The 15708-nt window shown below is 30.9% G+C and overlaps 1 protein-coding gene across 1 annotated transcript in view; it reads left to right on the top strand.

Annotated features, from left to right (window-relative positions):
- LOC126741168 (E3 SUMO-protein ligase RanBP2-like) overlaps nucleotides 1-15708 on the top strand; it is a 143692-nt gene that overhangs the window by 14931 nt on the left and 113053 nt on the right. The window contains exons 8-12 of the mRNA XM_050447516.1: nucleotides 2411-2524; nucleotides 2681-2928; nucleotides 8124-8268; nucleotides 8333-8454; nucleotides 8515-8675. Of these exons, the coding sequence (XP_050303473.1) occupies nucleotides 2411-2524; nucleotides 2681-2928; nucleotides 8124-8268; nucleotides 8333-8454; nucleotides 8515-8675 (790 nt within the window). The remainder of the gene's footprint in view (nucleotides 1-2410; nucleotides 2525-2680; nucleotides 2929-8123; nucleotides 8269-8332; nucleotides 8455-8514; nucleotides 8676-15708) is intronic.

Genomic DNA, 15708 nt, shown 5'->3' with positions numbered 1-15708 from the left:
AAAGAGTACTTATTGTGCAGCTCAAAAAAGATGGGCTCGCAGTTTCCAAAATTGCTCAACATCTAAAATGTTCTAGAAAGCTAGTACACAATGTTCTTAAGCTATATCAATCTTCACAGAGCACACAAAAAAAGAAAAGAGCTCCTAGAAAGAAGACTTTCCAACATTTTGATAAACTCATAGCGAGAATGTCTAAAGCTAATCCTTTTTTTAACGCATCTCAAATAATAAGGAAAATTTGGGATTTTTGTGGCATATAACTGTCAGTGAGAATAACAGTATGCAAATACTAAAATAGGGCCAACCTTTGAAGATGTATTGCTAAGAAGAAATCTTTGGCGTCAAAAACAAATATTTAGAAAAGGTTAAAATTTGCGCGTGACCACCAATATAAATATAAATGTTTGGAAAGACGTACTTTGGAGCGACGAAACCAAAATTAATTTTTTTGGGACCGATGGAAAATGTTATGTAAGACAACCTCCTAACCGCGCTCTTGATCCGCGTTACACAATAAAAACTGTTAAACATGGCGGTGGGTTTGGGGAGCAATGTCATGGCGGAGAGTTGGTCCTATTTATAAAATAGACAGAACAATGGATTAGTTTTTATACAAGAGGATCCTAGAAAATATAATGGAGCTTATATGCTGAGGAATTTCTTCCAATTAACTATAAGTTTATGCATGATGATGACCCAAAGCATTCACCCAGGCTCGTAAAAAAGGATAATGTGGTGGATGTTTTAGAGTGGCTACCTTAAAGTCCCAATCTGAATCGTATCGAGAACCTCTGGGATCGAGTAAAACGGGATATTCAAGGTCGAAACCCCTTTAACCTATTGACAAGCATTAGTGGAGTCTATGCCATCCATATTGCAAGCAATGATAAAAATAAAAGTTATCCCACAAAGAATTAGGAATTTTAGTTATTTTCTAGAAAGCTAGTAATTTTCTATATTTTGAGTTTTTTTTAGTAGTGTACTATTTATATGCCTTACTTATTTAAAGGTTTTCAAAATATAATTCTCAAAAATTTCTTGTTTTGTTTAAAAAAAAATATCAAAATGTGTTATTTATATGATTGCGCTTGTATAATCGAATAGTAAGCAAAAATGTGTGATAATAAAAGACATTTTATTAACTTATACTTTGGTAGAATGAATGAAGCGATTTACCAGTAAAAATGTATGGTAATAAACAGTTCATTGAATCCAAATATTTTTTTTAAATATGCATCTATTTGCGAGAAAATAACTAATGCTAATTTGAAATTCTCTCCCAAATTTTTTGGAAGTGTATAATATTTGGCGTATTTATTTTACTAGTATTTTTCGTGGCACCATAATAGGTACAAAAATAACACTGCAGTAAACTTTTTTTCTAAATAACCAATAAATGTTAGTTAAAAAGTTATGGTAAACCATAACTGTAGATACTGGGATAATGCAAATTCACACCTTTTTCGTGAGGATCATACTCAGTATCCTAAAAAAATTAATGTGTGGGCAGAAATTTATGGTAACGACATCATCGAGCCCTTTCTTGCGAAGACAATTTAGTTCGACAAATTTATTAAGACCTCCTCGAAAATACAATATATTCTTCCATCGTCTAATCTGTGGAAAACCGAGTGGATGAAAATGGTGTTGGGATACTAAAGGAAAATAATTTGTATTTCCAACAAGATGGAGTTCCCCCGCAATACAGTTCGACACACTGTACAGCTTTGACAGTTCCAGAGATGCGGATTAGTAGTTGTGATGCTAGTAGTAGTAGTAGTAGTGTGATGATTAGTAGTAGAGATATGCCAATGTTCGTGAGGAATTTCAAAACAGATTTTATTTTTGTCTCCCAATAACGAGGAACATTTTGAACACTTAATAAAATAAAATCTGTTTACTTTTTAATTTTACTTTTAGTTTTATTAATTTTATTTTTACTTATTAAGTGATGAAATTGAAGCACATTTTTACACTTTTATTGTCTAAATATATAAACTTATATTTTTAATACACCACTGAGTGGTAAATTGTCTGCCCTTTAAAATGATGTATCACACTATAGGATAGCCATTTGACATACCAAAGTATGACGTCGGTAAAATATTCATTATTACCAGACATTTTGGTTCACTATTCGCTGGTATGTCAGCCGATTTAATTTTTTTGTGGGGACTGTTGAATAGATATTTTATTTGCGTTTCACGATGGGGGTTCCCATTTGACATATGAGAGTGAGGTTAGCTGAAGGGTAGGTAGATGATTGATAGAATTTTGTCAAATATATAATGAAACGTCTCGCTGTATAGATTGACGTGTTTTTTTTAAGAAGTTATTAAGGGTGGTTAGTTTTGAAATGAAAGCACTATGTATACTATACTACTAGTATATAATATTAATGTATTTTTAGTTGTTTGTGAAAAGAGACCACCAGCTAAAATCAAGTACCAGCTATTTTGCTACTTCAACCTTAGATCCTGTGATTAGGTTGCCTGAATATAACGATATGATAAAGTTTAATGAGGTAAGATTAGTTTTTTAATTTGAACATATTTTGGATGTTTATCTTAACTAAAAAGAACAATATCTTAATATACGATATGCGGGAAAACCATGACTTTTCATGGGTTTCTTTGATTTTTGCAAATACGTCCTTACAAATTTTCACTTTCTTTCATAGGTTTCTCAAATTTTACATCCAAGTTCACTTCATTACTATATTTGGCTGGTCCTAAATTACCACGATTTGGCTGATTTTGAACTAAAATCATTCGACGGCCTTCAATACTCACCAAAAAATACAAATAATTGCGCAGCTGAGACTATAAGTATTTTGGATGTGCAAAGTTTTATCTTATGTGCCGCTATATGTGCCGAATCTAAAAGCAAGGATCTTACTAGCAGTATGTCATACTTTGCCCAAGAAAGGTAAATATGTATCATTTTTATTCTGTAACTTGTTAAAGTAATATTAACGTCTATTTATAATTTGTATATTTTAAATGTTAGGTTTTCATAATATGTAGAAAAAGTTATTATCAGAGTCCACCCTTGAGCTTTTTTTTGTTAACATTCCTTTGTACCAGTCATACTTATACAAAGCAGGCACCTTATTCAAAAAGATTAAAATAAGTTAGGATTAGTTATATATCAGAATGGAAAATCATTGTTTCTGCCTTTCAAAATTGATTTTTTGTATAATTAATTCTATATAAAGATTTTCGTGATTCTGAAGTAGGAGTAAACCTCTAGGAAGGGCAATTATTGCCCAAAAATAACAGATAATATTGAATCATCAATTAAATACTTGCCAGAATCTTCAAAAGAATTTGCTAGAGAAACAATTCGAAACCAGATCTCTAGAAATCTTACCAAATCGAAAAACATCAAATTCTAATATTATTAATGGAGAGAAAAATATTGTTTTTATTTAAAAGCTGATAAAAGGAAACAAGGTTATTATGTTAGATAAAGCAGAATATTTTAAACGCTTTGATGATCTTATTGAAAATGGTCCATATAAAAACACTCAACAACTCAATAACTGTTTTTCCATTAAATTTACCTTCAGACAAAAAATAGATAACGAACTTCTCTTCTTAGATACACTTGTCAGCAAAAATAATAATAGGTTACGATTTCATATTTATAGTAAAAAAACATATACCGGGTGGCCAAATAAGCGAGGTAAGCGGCTGTATCTCAGGACCAGTACATCTGGCAACAATGGAATTTTTTTTTATTATTATAAAGGTGGCCATGAGAAAATTTTGGAAATTATTTTTAAGTTCCGTATTTCACCGCAAGAGGGCGCAACTAAAAATTAAATAAGAGAAACCTCTTTTTCTCCGAAAACTTAAATATTAACTTATACTTTTGATATTATTTTTAGTAAGCCTAGATAATTTGCTATCATTTTGGTTTATGAATTATTGACGTACGAACGAAAGTAGGGGTGGGGGCAGCTATTGAAAGTGGAATCATTAAAATCGCTGTAAATTCTAAACCGCTCATTTGATTTTAGCAATTCAAAATTTATTTGCTAGATAAATGTAGCTGCTTTAAAAGTCTGATATCATCACTACTCTATAGTTTCTAATAAAAGCGCCAGAGGGCGCAATTTGTTTTAATTCCGGTTTTTTTCATTTTGCTCTAAAAATTCAAATTTAATGGTATATTTTTGACATCCTATTTAAAAAGTAAATAAAATTTGCAAAAGTACTGTGAAAACCGCACGATGATCTCTTTGCTCGTTTTAAAGTTATAGCGAATTAAAGTTTTTTCCGCACCGATCCTAAACTTACGTACCGCCATCTAGTGTCCCGCCTAAAAATCTCTAATTAGTATTACCACAACTAGGATACCATGATGTTAGCATAATTAATAAATTATTAAAGTAATAATTGATTGATAAATTATAAATTAATAACACCTTTGTATCACAGAATAACTGGAAGTTTATGTGACTTTCTTAAGGCGAATCATTTTATTAACGAATTTCTTTATATGTTTAAATTATGGTCCTGAAAAGGACCGATTTTAAACCCAAACATATTTGGTATTTAATGCCTCGATAGGTGTTCAAACTGCTTTCCATCACATTTCAAACAAGCTTCTAATCTTCTTTGGGTGGATAAAACTGCTGTTTCGATTTCAGCAGCTGATATTTCATTTATTGCACCACGGATTCTGTTTTCCATATCCTGTCTTATTGTAGGTGGAGTTTGGTACACAATATCTTTTAAACGACCCCATAAGTAAAAGTCTAGGCATGTTAAATCGGGTGACCTGACCGGCCAAGGATATAGACTCCCCGTTCCGATCCAACTCCCTTGAAAGTAATTATTTATATGATGCTGCACCAAACGGGAAAAATGTGCTAGGCACCCGTCCAATTGGAAATACATGGTCCGTCTTACTTCCAATGTCAAATCTTCAATTAAAATAGGCAAGGAATTTGTTAAAAATTGCAAAAAAACATTACCGGTTAATGTGCCATCAAAAAAATAAGGACCAATAATTTTCATTCCGATAATGCCACACCACACGTTTACACTCCAGCGGCCTTGGTGCTGGACTTCTCGCATCCAACGAGGATTTTCAACCGACCAATAATGCATATAATGCCTGTTGACTTTCCCATCGCTACAAAAAGTGGCTTCATCGGTCCACAGAATCTGTGACAAAAAATCCCTGTTTTCGCGAATCATTGCTAGTATCCATTAGCAAAAATCAATTCAAGCATTTTGAAAGCATTTTGAAAGCACTCAAAAAAAAACCGCAATCAAATCCACAGCTTCATTATTTGTCAAAGGCATTTTATAAAAAAATCGAGCAAAGAAAATTGAAAACAGATTTAAACTGGCCGTCTAATAAATATTTCACGTTTCTTTTTTAAAAGTTTCTTTTGTTTTTGCCGCCTACTATACGTTAACTAGACATTCTAAGACTGAGCGCTAGATGAAGGTACATAAGTTTGCACTCGGTGCGTAAAAGACTTTCATTCGCTATAACTTTAAAGCAAGCAAAGATATCATCGTGCGGTTGTCACAATATTTTTGCACATTTTATCTACTTTTTAAATATGATGTAAAAAATATACCATTCGATTTGGAGAAAAATGAAAAAAACTGGAATTATTACAAATTGCGCCCTCTGGCGGTTTTATTAGGAACTATAGAGTAGTGATGAGATCATTCTTTTAAAGCAGCTACATTTATCTTGCAAATAAATTTTGAATTGCTGAAATCGAATAAGTGGTTTACAATTTACACCGATTTTAATGATTCCACTTTCAATAGCTTCCCCCACCCCTACTATCGTCGTCTTTCGTACGTCAATAATTCATAAACCAAAATTATAGCAAATTATCTAAGCTTACTAAAAATAATATCAAAAGTATAAGTTATTATTTAAGTTTTCGGAGAAAAAACGTTTCTTTTATTTAATTTTTAGTTGCGCCCTCTTGCGGTGAAATACGGAACTTAAGAATAATTTCCAGAATTTTCTCATGGCCACTTTTATAATAACAAAAAAAATTCCATTGTTGCCAGATGTACAGGTCCTGAGATACAACCGCTTACCTCGCTTATTTGGCCACCCGGTACATTTAGCTACATATGTAATCAGTGACTAACCATTGTTTTCAACATAAAATGGGTAGCATATATTTCTTAGTAAATCACTTAGTCCTTTATGCAGTAACAGATTTAATAAAGAAAAACAAACAATTAAAACAATTGCTAGGGGCAATGGTTATAACGATTATTGATAGCCTGATTAGATGACATAAGTTTAAAGTTATAATCTTAAAAACTGTATGACATTTCAAAATGAAAAGTTAAGTTAAGTTATGAATCGGAGATTAAGAAAAGTCCGGGATTTAGGAGATTTATTGTTACGATTGTGATAACAAAATGCATAGGGCTAATACGAAGAAAAATTAATGACACATTTATAGAATAGGTAGCTCATGTGAAATAGGGTAGAATTGAAAAGTCAAGTTTGGCTGAACATATTTTAAATATTGGCCATTTTGTAAGAATAGATAATTTAAAATTAGTCAAACCTGTTAATAGCAATGAAAAATTAGATGCATATGAAAGTTTAACAGTGTTCAAAGATTTAAAGAAAAATTCTTAATAGAGATAAAGTTCAATTCCTTATAGTCAATTTTTCACTCTATTCTTAGAGCTTTCTCTATTCTCTATTTTTAGTATACTAGACCACTTGTCAGCAGTTGTATTTTAGTTTTAATCTCCTCCCGAAAATGCTAACTTTGTTAGCGAAACATGTGTGGAGAATAAAATTTAAAAAAATGTTGTAGGTAGAAGTCCATTCTTGAAGTGGAGTGGCTATAACATAACTGCAACGTTTAAATATTGCAGCTGTGTGGGATAAGAGTCTGATAATAATTAGTGAATTCATGGAAAAGCATTGATCTTGACTAAAAGTTTGGCATTTTTATTTGCGAGGAAAAGTCTTACCGCCCTTCCTAACCCGCTAGAAAAAGTTTTAGTTAGTGGTAAAACTGTTTTGTCATTTGCGTATCACACTAAAGGTTCCAACCATACAACTATTGAAATTATTGACAAGCAGCCAGATGAAAAAATTGTTATTTTATTTAAGTTACCATATTTGTGTTTTAAATATGTATAAATAACCAAAATAAACAATACACCAATTGTAAAGAAAAATTTACCAATAACAACACAAAAGAATCATCAATTAAAAAAAAAAAACAAAGATTAATAAAGAAACTCCTTTTAAACTTCACTTATACAACTGCGCGCAGAAACTTAATCTTGAATAAAATCTAGTATTTTGATCAAAACGCTGAGATCTGAAACAAACGATACCGGCCTTATGTTGCTATGTATGACGTTTATTATTTCAGACCCGCATGCTTGCTGCTTAGATCTCGTTGGGGGCGATAGTTTATTCGGTTCGGTACATATCCATCTTATTTTTTTATAACAGTCGAGAAAAGAAGATACACGACCGGTATTTTTTACTTTAAAGAAAAATTTCGTTCGAATTGTAGTTGACGTATATTGGAAATAACAGATTTTAGATATATTATTTTTTAAATATTCAGATGAAATAAAATCTTAGAAATGTATAAGGCAGCTTTCTCTGGAAGGCTGTCACTGATTTCCAGAGCCATATTGATAGGAACTTCCTGTCTTGTTTTTATGCAAGTTTTACGCTTACTTTTGAATGTAAAATACTACTAATTCTTGTGTTAATCTAATAATAAGTGTTAATTAATATAATATAAAGAAGGTACTTATACTTTTAATAAGTATTAATAGTCTAGGATTCGCTTAGAAGCATAATTGAAAATGTATGACCACAGCAACTCAAAAAAAAATCCTTTTTAACTCTAATAGATAAACTCTAGTCGAAGAGGCTTTAATTCTCCTTCATGCTTTAAGCAGTTTAGAGTAATCTATTTTTAAATATTTCGAAATTAAATTTACACTCGTTTTATCTCACACTTTACATTTTCATTGAATGGAAATTCTGAATGTCAAATTTTTAAAGCGAATGTTTAAAATGTCTACGACTCTGTATTTACTTCAATATATTAACATATTACTTTTTATAATTTATCTTTATAGACCACCAATCTTGCCAGCATCAATCACTGGCAATTTGGGAACATTAAATCAATCCAAATTCATTGTGGCATCTTACCAAATGTACAAACATGAAAATACTTTAAATAATTCTGAAATTAGAATGATCTTGATCAAAGGAATTGAGGTAAGTGCTCGCTTATAAGTAAAATACTTGTTGACATTTGCACGTCACTATTTTAACTTCAAAGGTGGTACGTTGTATTGGAAATCATGGATTGGATATAAAGCTTTTGGTTGCTTTAGGGACAATTTTCTCAGATAGAGCAAAAAAATTGACAAAACAGTCTGAAATTGAAGCAAATGCAGCACGGTAAGACTAATTTAGCTCACAATTTTAACTATTTAAACAAATTTTGTTATTTTGTTTCAGAGCTGATTTGTATTGGAGAGCTGCTTTGCCTATGTTAGAGAAACTTAAGAATGAACATGCAATAATATATCCAAATAATAGGCTTTTTGAGTATAAAAGTAGTAAGGAATTGACAATGGATGAAATTAATAACTATACGGAAAAAGGCCAACTGTTTTTGGGTAAGTTTATTTTCTGTTGGTAACTTTTATATCTATATTAGATTTTAAGTTAATTAATTCTTTCTTTTTAAATCAAACACAACAAATTGCCTTAAAATGTTACACTACTTATCAAGTCAAGAGCGCGACGACGAACTGTGTTTTGTCTTATAGGGAAATGAGGACAAAATTCATTGCTTTAAGACTATTTATTTTAATTTTAAAATAACATCGTAACTTATACACCTTTGTTAGAAAGCATATATCTAATAGAATGCGCTTAAGAAAAAGGGGATACGTTATTATTAACAAGATACATTGAAAAAGAAGTGTTGAAAATAAAAAGATAATATTTTTTTTAGATGAAATGTGAGGAAAACAATTAAAATAAAATTACAGGTATTATTCATCTAATGAGGATTCTGAAAATTCATTTTCATCCAAATATTGCTTTATTTCTACGTCCCAATGAAGTGACTTTTTATTGGATCTTGAATTATTCCTGAGGTCGGCTAATTTTGAGTCAGAACTGATTAACAGCGTTCTTATTAAATCTGTATTACTCTGAATTCTTGAAGTTTTTCTAGTATGGTGCAGTCGAGTGCATCTAAATTATTTATGCCTTGCTTCCAGAGCATCTTCTGCCACCTGACATATAGGTAATTCAAAAGATCCAATAATATCACAGCCATGACACAAAATTTTGTGCACGGTATTGGGCATATAGTGCCACGGATACAAGTATAATTTTAGGGCATTATCCAATAGTGATTTAACATTTTGTGTATTGATTTTCGAACCTGATAAAAGAACCCTTAAAATTAATGAAAACTGCCTAATTAGATTCGAATTAATACTTGTAATTTCAGAAGAAAGTTCAAAATTCTTAAAAAATGTTCTGGCAGTATTAGCATCATTTGTAGATCTATACCCATGTTTTGGCTTCTCAACAATTAATCCCATTTTATTTCGAAGATCGAGTTGTATTTGTTTTTTTGTGCATTCAAAAATTTTTTTCTCCTTTAACTTGCCAAGCTTTTAAATTCAAACAATAGGTAACATGCAATAAACATTGAAAAAAACGAATCCAGCCATGAAGTATCGATGAGCCAAAACGGTAGTTATTTACATTAGGTATTTTTTGATATACTGTTTCGGTCTTCATTTCCTTTGTACACTTTTTTCGGAAATTTTGACACTAATATTTTGAAGATTTGATATTAAATATGGGTTTCATGTGCAACACTTCGAATCACATCTGGATTTTCTTTTATAAATTTAAGGGCTATGGGAAAACAATAAAATATTGAAGAAGTATATGGATTTCACCAAACAACTTTTTTTCTTTCCATATCTGTTAATCTTAAGGGAACTAATGCTACAAGCAACATATATTCATCTGTGGTCGTAGTATCTTTAAATGTTTGTTTATAAAGACTGTGTCCCGAGCTATCATCAAATCCCCATTTGCAAGTAAGGTTTAAATTTGTGTGTGTGACTAAGGATATGTTACAAATTTTTAAAATACTTTCGGTAGTTTTATTTAAAAACTCCTGGAGGTCTACCTCTGCTGAACTCTCAGAAATAATTATTTTTCATGGCAAAAAAATATTTTTGGCTTGCAACAGGGTGTAATAGCTCCGCAAACAGTCTTTATGCATCGAATTTACTACTGACCACAATAGATTATACTTGTTATATATTATACTTGTGTACAGAAAGATGTAAATCACAATACAGAGCCAAAGCCTTATCAGTAAACAATTTTTGTTCCGATAGAACCTACTGACGTGCTTGCGAATTTGCTCTTTCCGCAGCAAAACTTAATTCTTCGGGTGTATAATTCTATTTCGAGGTGTTCCGCAATCCTGCGTAACTTTGTTCTAGTCGAAACTTCTGAAAAACTTACGCGTGGTCTTCCGCGACTGGGTCCGGGTTGGGGATCAACCTCCATGGGCACATCTTCATCAGATTTATTGTAACAAAGTCTTACACTGCCCTGTAGCCATAAACTATGCTTCTTTTCAAAAGCATCCGAACGTCTACTACAGTTGTTTCATATCCGCTACAGATCTATCGAAAATAAGCTGATAACTTTTACCAACTTCTTTTCCGTCTCCTCAGAACCATTGTGTAAATGTAAAAGTTCTTTCATCACATTTACTGTCATGAGAACTCATCCTTTTTTGGGAAACGTTCTCCATTGCTCATACAACATTCTATGAGGATTGAATAATTCTAAAAAATAAAATAAAAACAAAATAAACAAAAGAAATCAGAATTATAACATAAAAAAGAAATTTCAAAAATTGTTATATTTAAATTTGATTATAGCATTGTAATCCACTTACCTTCTAAAATATTATCGATATTATCACTAACGTTTTTTCAGAAACGGCTTAAAAAAATCAAATCACAAATAGAATATTTAGGTATTGTTAAAGTGTCTTCTAAACTAACACTTTAAATAAATCAAATTATTATTTGATATATCTTATATTTATTAGTGAACACTTTTGAAGATAAATAATAGGTGAAATATTTTTTTATCTTTTTTACTTTTTTTTCTTAAAAATGCAGTGAATTGAGCGAGTGAGTTTGCCCGTAGGTTCCATCGGTGATATGAAGATATACATATTTGTAAAATAATTTTGCTTTTTCTTTATTTGTTTTATTTGGTATTAAAATGTTAATAAAATGATATTAAATGTAATTATATTAATGCTTTCTTAAACTTTATCAGTGGTTTTAGAATTAATTAATTAAAAATATTGGGAATATCAGAGGCGTTCCAGAAGTATTTTTTTAAAATACACAATAATAATATTTTCATAATACACACGGTGTTTCAAAGTGCTTTAAACCACCCTGTATATCAAGAAACTAATTTTAAAAGATACCTCTGGAACGCCTCTTGTATTCCCAATTTTTTAATTTTTTTTTACCCTGTAGTTTAGCCTTAATATTCTGTGTCGTATGTCGTGAATAACCCTGTATATGTATATTTCTTAATTCACCCTGCAATAAATTTAATTACATGCAATAATAATATTTAAACTTTTATTGTTTTCAGTGGGTTGGGGGAAAAGCAGGCCAAGACTTTTTTGCTAACTACCATAATACCATTTATTTAAATAATTGTATTTGCAATTAAGAATTTTTTTGGAACAATAAAAAACACGCCAATTTCCATAAAATGCGATATATACCTTTCAATTGACATTTTGAAAAGTTTATAAGAAAAAAATTACAAAACAGTTTTTCACAGTTTTTTTGTAATCCTTATAATGATATGATAAAAAGAATTTAAAAAAAAATGAGAGTTTTTATCATTGTTTTTCCATACTGCTGCTAATTAAATTTTTATTTATATTTTAAAATGTTGTTTATAGTTTCACTAATAACTAAAAAAAATCACCTCAAAAGAACAATTACTTATAATTAAAAAATTATTCAAAACTAAAAGCCTTAATATAAACAAAAATATTTTTCTTTTTTTCGTATTTTTTTCTTGTAGAATATATAAATAAAAATATATATTTTTATCGTAGGTAGTTCCCTACACGTAACCCTATAAAACTTTTAAAAAATCTGTACTGTAAATTTTGAATTTTGACTTCGCAAAATGTAACCAAATCAAAAATTAAATTAAATGCAACCTAAACATAATTTTGGCTTCAATGGCTTCAATGGATCCGAGACATTGATTTACGGCTGACATTATCATCGAGAGCTATAATGCGCTTAGGAGCCCCAATTTCTTTAAAAACTGCAGAGCTAAAAAGCTTTTATTTTACAGTTAGTGGTTTTCTGTTTAAATGGACAAAATCGAGTATATTTTGTAAAAGCATCAATTATCACCAATATTTGTGTACACGTGCTTGACTTGACAAGAGGTCCAGCATGATCAATTTGCCAAGTGTTAATTTTTCTGTCTGGTTTAGTTTTCTACTGAGATAGGACTCTTTTTTTCATGCTTTAGCAACTAGGGTTTAAGAAAAATATATTTTTTTTTTTAAATTAGTGCAGACATGGTTTATTCTCATACATTTTTAAATTTATTGACCAAGTTATTTACAAATAGTAATGATTTATCATGATTACAATCATTATAACAAGGAAAATAAACTACAAATACAAACATTAAAAGCAATTTAAAATGTATTGTAAGAGACCTATAAGAACCCGCAAAATGTATTTCAAGAGCGACAATATATTTTTTACCAAAGAAAAGGTAAGAAAGAAAAGAAAAAGAAGAAGACCAATATCTAGATGCATATACATAACATTCGTTAGGGCATCTCCACATAATTAGGTTAAATTAGAGGGAAAATAGACACGTTATTGAATATTCATTTAAACAGTAGAATGTACAATTTATCAAATTTGTTCTTGTGCGTTATATTTAAAATTAAAAAAATAATTGACATTTCTAAAATATATGCCCGGCAAACATTTACATATCCTTGTCCCAGCGGCAAGAGCAACTGAGGAATCGACTGCGAACATTGAAAGGCTAAAATTAGCATTCCCGTTGAACCACAGAACACAAAAATAGAGAAATGCGTGTTGCCTAATGAACAGACAGAAATTATGTTGACAGCTTTATTGACGTTGTTGACAAAGACGGGGGCAACCATCTTGGGTGGCGTGTGGCGGGAAATTCAAGCCTGATCTATTGCCTGATATTTAAATTTGAAGTAATCTGCAGAATTACAAAAGTTGATGCGGTAACTGACGAGTGATGAGATATATTTAAATAGAATTTTAACTTAAAAAAACAATATGCTTATCAGTTTAGAAATACCCACATTTAATTAAAATCGTTAATTTTAAATGTCGAGAAAAAATTTAAATATTGCATCTCAGACATCCCTCATCACTTTATCAAGAATTAACACATCAACTAAAATATTACTTAATTTAAATTTGGTTCTCAAGACATTACTTATTTAAGATATTTAGCTTTAGATACTTACCAAGAATTGCAAATTGGCACAATAGATATGGGACCAAATTTTAAATAAAAAACAAAACTGAATTGTCTTTTAAATATTTTATTTTAAGATGAATTAAAACAAATTTAACAAAGGGTTTTAAAATGCATCAAAAAGTTAATTTATACTTTATGTTACAATATATTCTAAATTAAATACTGCAAACTGTAAGTATGGTATTAATAAGATCTTTTTATGTAAAAAATAGAATTGTTGCAGGTATAAAGCATATTTTAACTAAAAATCCTAATTTCTGGATTTTCAGAAAAAATTACCTGCTTTTTTTTGTTTCCATAAGTGTATAAAACATTATAAGAAACATGTAACAAATATACTTAAATAAAAAAATTAAAAATATATATTTTTTAACCAATTGTAACAAAATAATATACAGTGAGAGCCAAAAGTCCGGAATAAATTCATTTAAAATTCGGGGTTTGTTAAAAAAAAAAAACGCTCGGACATGTCGCTTTTTATTTTTAACTGCGGGTTTTCTTACTATAATTTTATGTATACAGGGTGGTCCAAAAGTAAGTTACGACCATCAACTTCAATTTTTGAAATGGAAATACCTATTTTTTATTCTGTATTCTTAAAGAACAGAAAATTCTAGACATATTTCATGTACAATGTCCTATACCTATCTTCATTTGTTTTTGAGTTATTGACAGTTGAAGATCGGCATATTTGCACTTTTGACATGTTATAAAATCCAAACGGTTAGACATAGGCAAATGCGGTTTGCACTTTTTATCGAAGCTTTTTTAAAATCATCTGTTGACACTAGCTAGTTAGTGTCAACAGGTACTGAGAGATTTACGGTTGAATTTCTGAACATACAGTTCATGTAACTATGTAACACCCTTACTAAGGTAACCTTGTTTTTTGTGTTTTTTCATCCATTGTTGCAATAATGTTGTCATCATTTTTTGAAGTGACAGGTATCAAGCAGTCTTATCCTTGTTTATTGTAAAATTTAATATTGCCTGAAAAGATGAATAAGTTAAGTGAAACTGAGAGAATAGAAATACTAATTATGATAGGATGTGGTGATCGCATTAGGACCCAACACCAGGTTTGTGAAATGTTTAATATCAAGTATCCTGATAAGACAATATCTCAGTCTACCGTTAGCAAACTAGAAAGAAAATTTAGGGAATTAGGTCACGTCAGAGATCGACCCAGATCGGGTCGTCCCTCAATTTCCGAGGAAAAGAAGTTAAATGTTGTTTTGTCCATTGAAGAAAATCCTCATACACCGACTAGACAGGCAGCACTAGATAACGATGTTGGAAAAACATCTTTAAGTAGGATTTTGAAAAGGGGAAAAATATCATCCCTATAAATTAAAATTAATCCACGAACTCAACGAAGATGATACAGATCGTCGATTAGAGTTTTGCGAAACTATAATGAATGTCTGCCATAACGACCGTCTTTTTACTCGTAGAATAATTTTTTCTGACGAGTCGACCTTCTGCCTCAATGGTACAGTGAACAGACAGAACTGCCGTTACTGGTCTTTCTCCAATCCAAATTGGGTGATTGAAGCTCATACCCAATATCCTCAATCTGTAAATGTTTGGGCCGGTATTATCAATGACAGAGTCATAGGTCCATTTTTCTTCGAAGGTACCTTAACAGGTCAACGTTATTTGGAATTCTTAAGGAACGAACTGATTCCCGCTTTATGTTTGATGTTTCAAAATGCAAATAATCCCAATATTCCAGAAGCTTCAATTTGGTTCCAGCAAGATGGCGCGCCGCCCCACTTCAGCAGAGCCGTGCGCCAATATTTAAGTGAGGTATTTCCGGGTCGATGGATTGGGCGAAGTGGTCAATTGGAGTGGCCTGCTAGGTCCCCCGACTTGACTCCTTTGGACTTCTTTTTGTGGGGTTATTTAAAGCATAGAGTGTATGTGAATAAACCCAACAATTTAGAAGAATTGAGAAATAATATAAGAAATGAGATTCAACGAATACCTCAAGAAATGATACGCAACATTCTGAGAGAATTCGAATCAAGACTCGCTTACTGTCAAGAAGTTAATGGGGCT

Source organism: Anthonomus grandis, chromosome 10 (genome assembly GCF_022605725.1).
Source record: "Anthonomus grandis grandis chromosome 10, icAntGran1.3, whole genome shotgun sequence".
Taxonomy (NCBI): domain Eukaryota; kingdom Metazoa; phylum Arthropoda; class Insecta; order Coleoptera; family Curculionidae; genus Anthonomus; species Anthonomus grandis.
The sequence above is the reverse complement of the archived record's forward strand: the minus strand, read 5'-3'. Positions and strand labels throughout refer to the sequence as shown.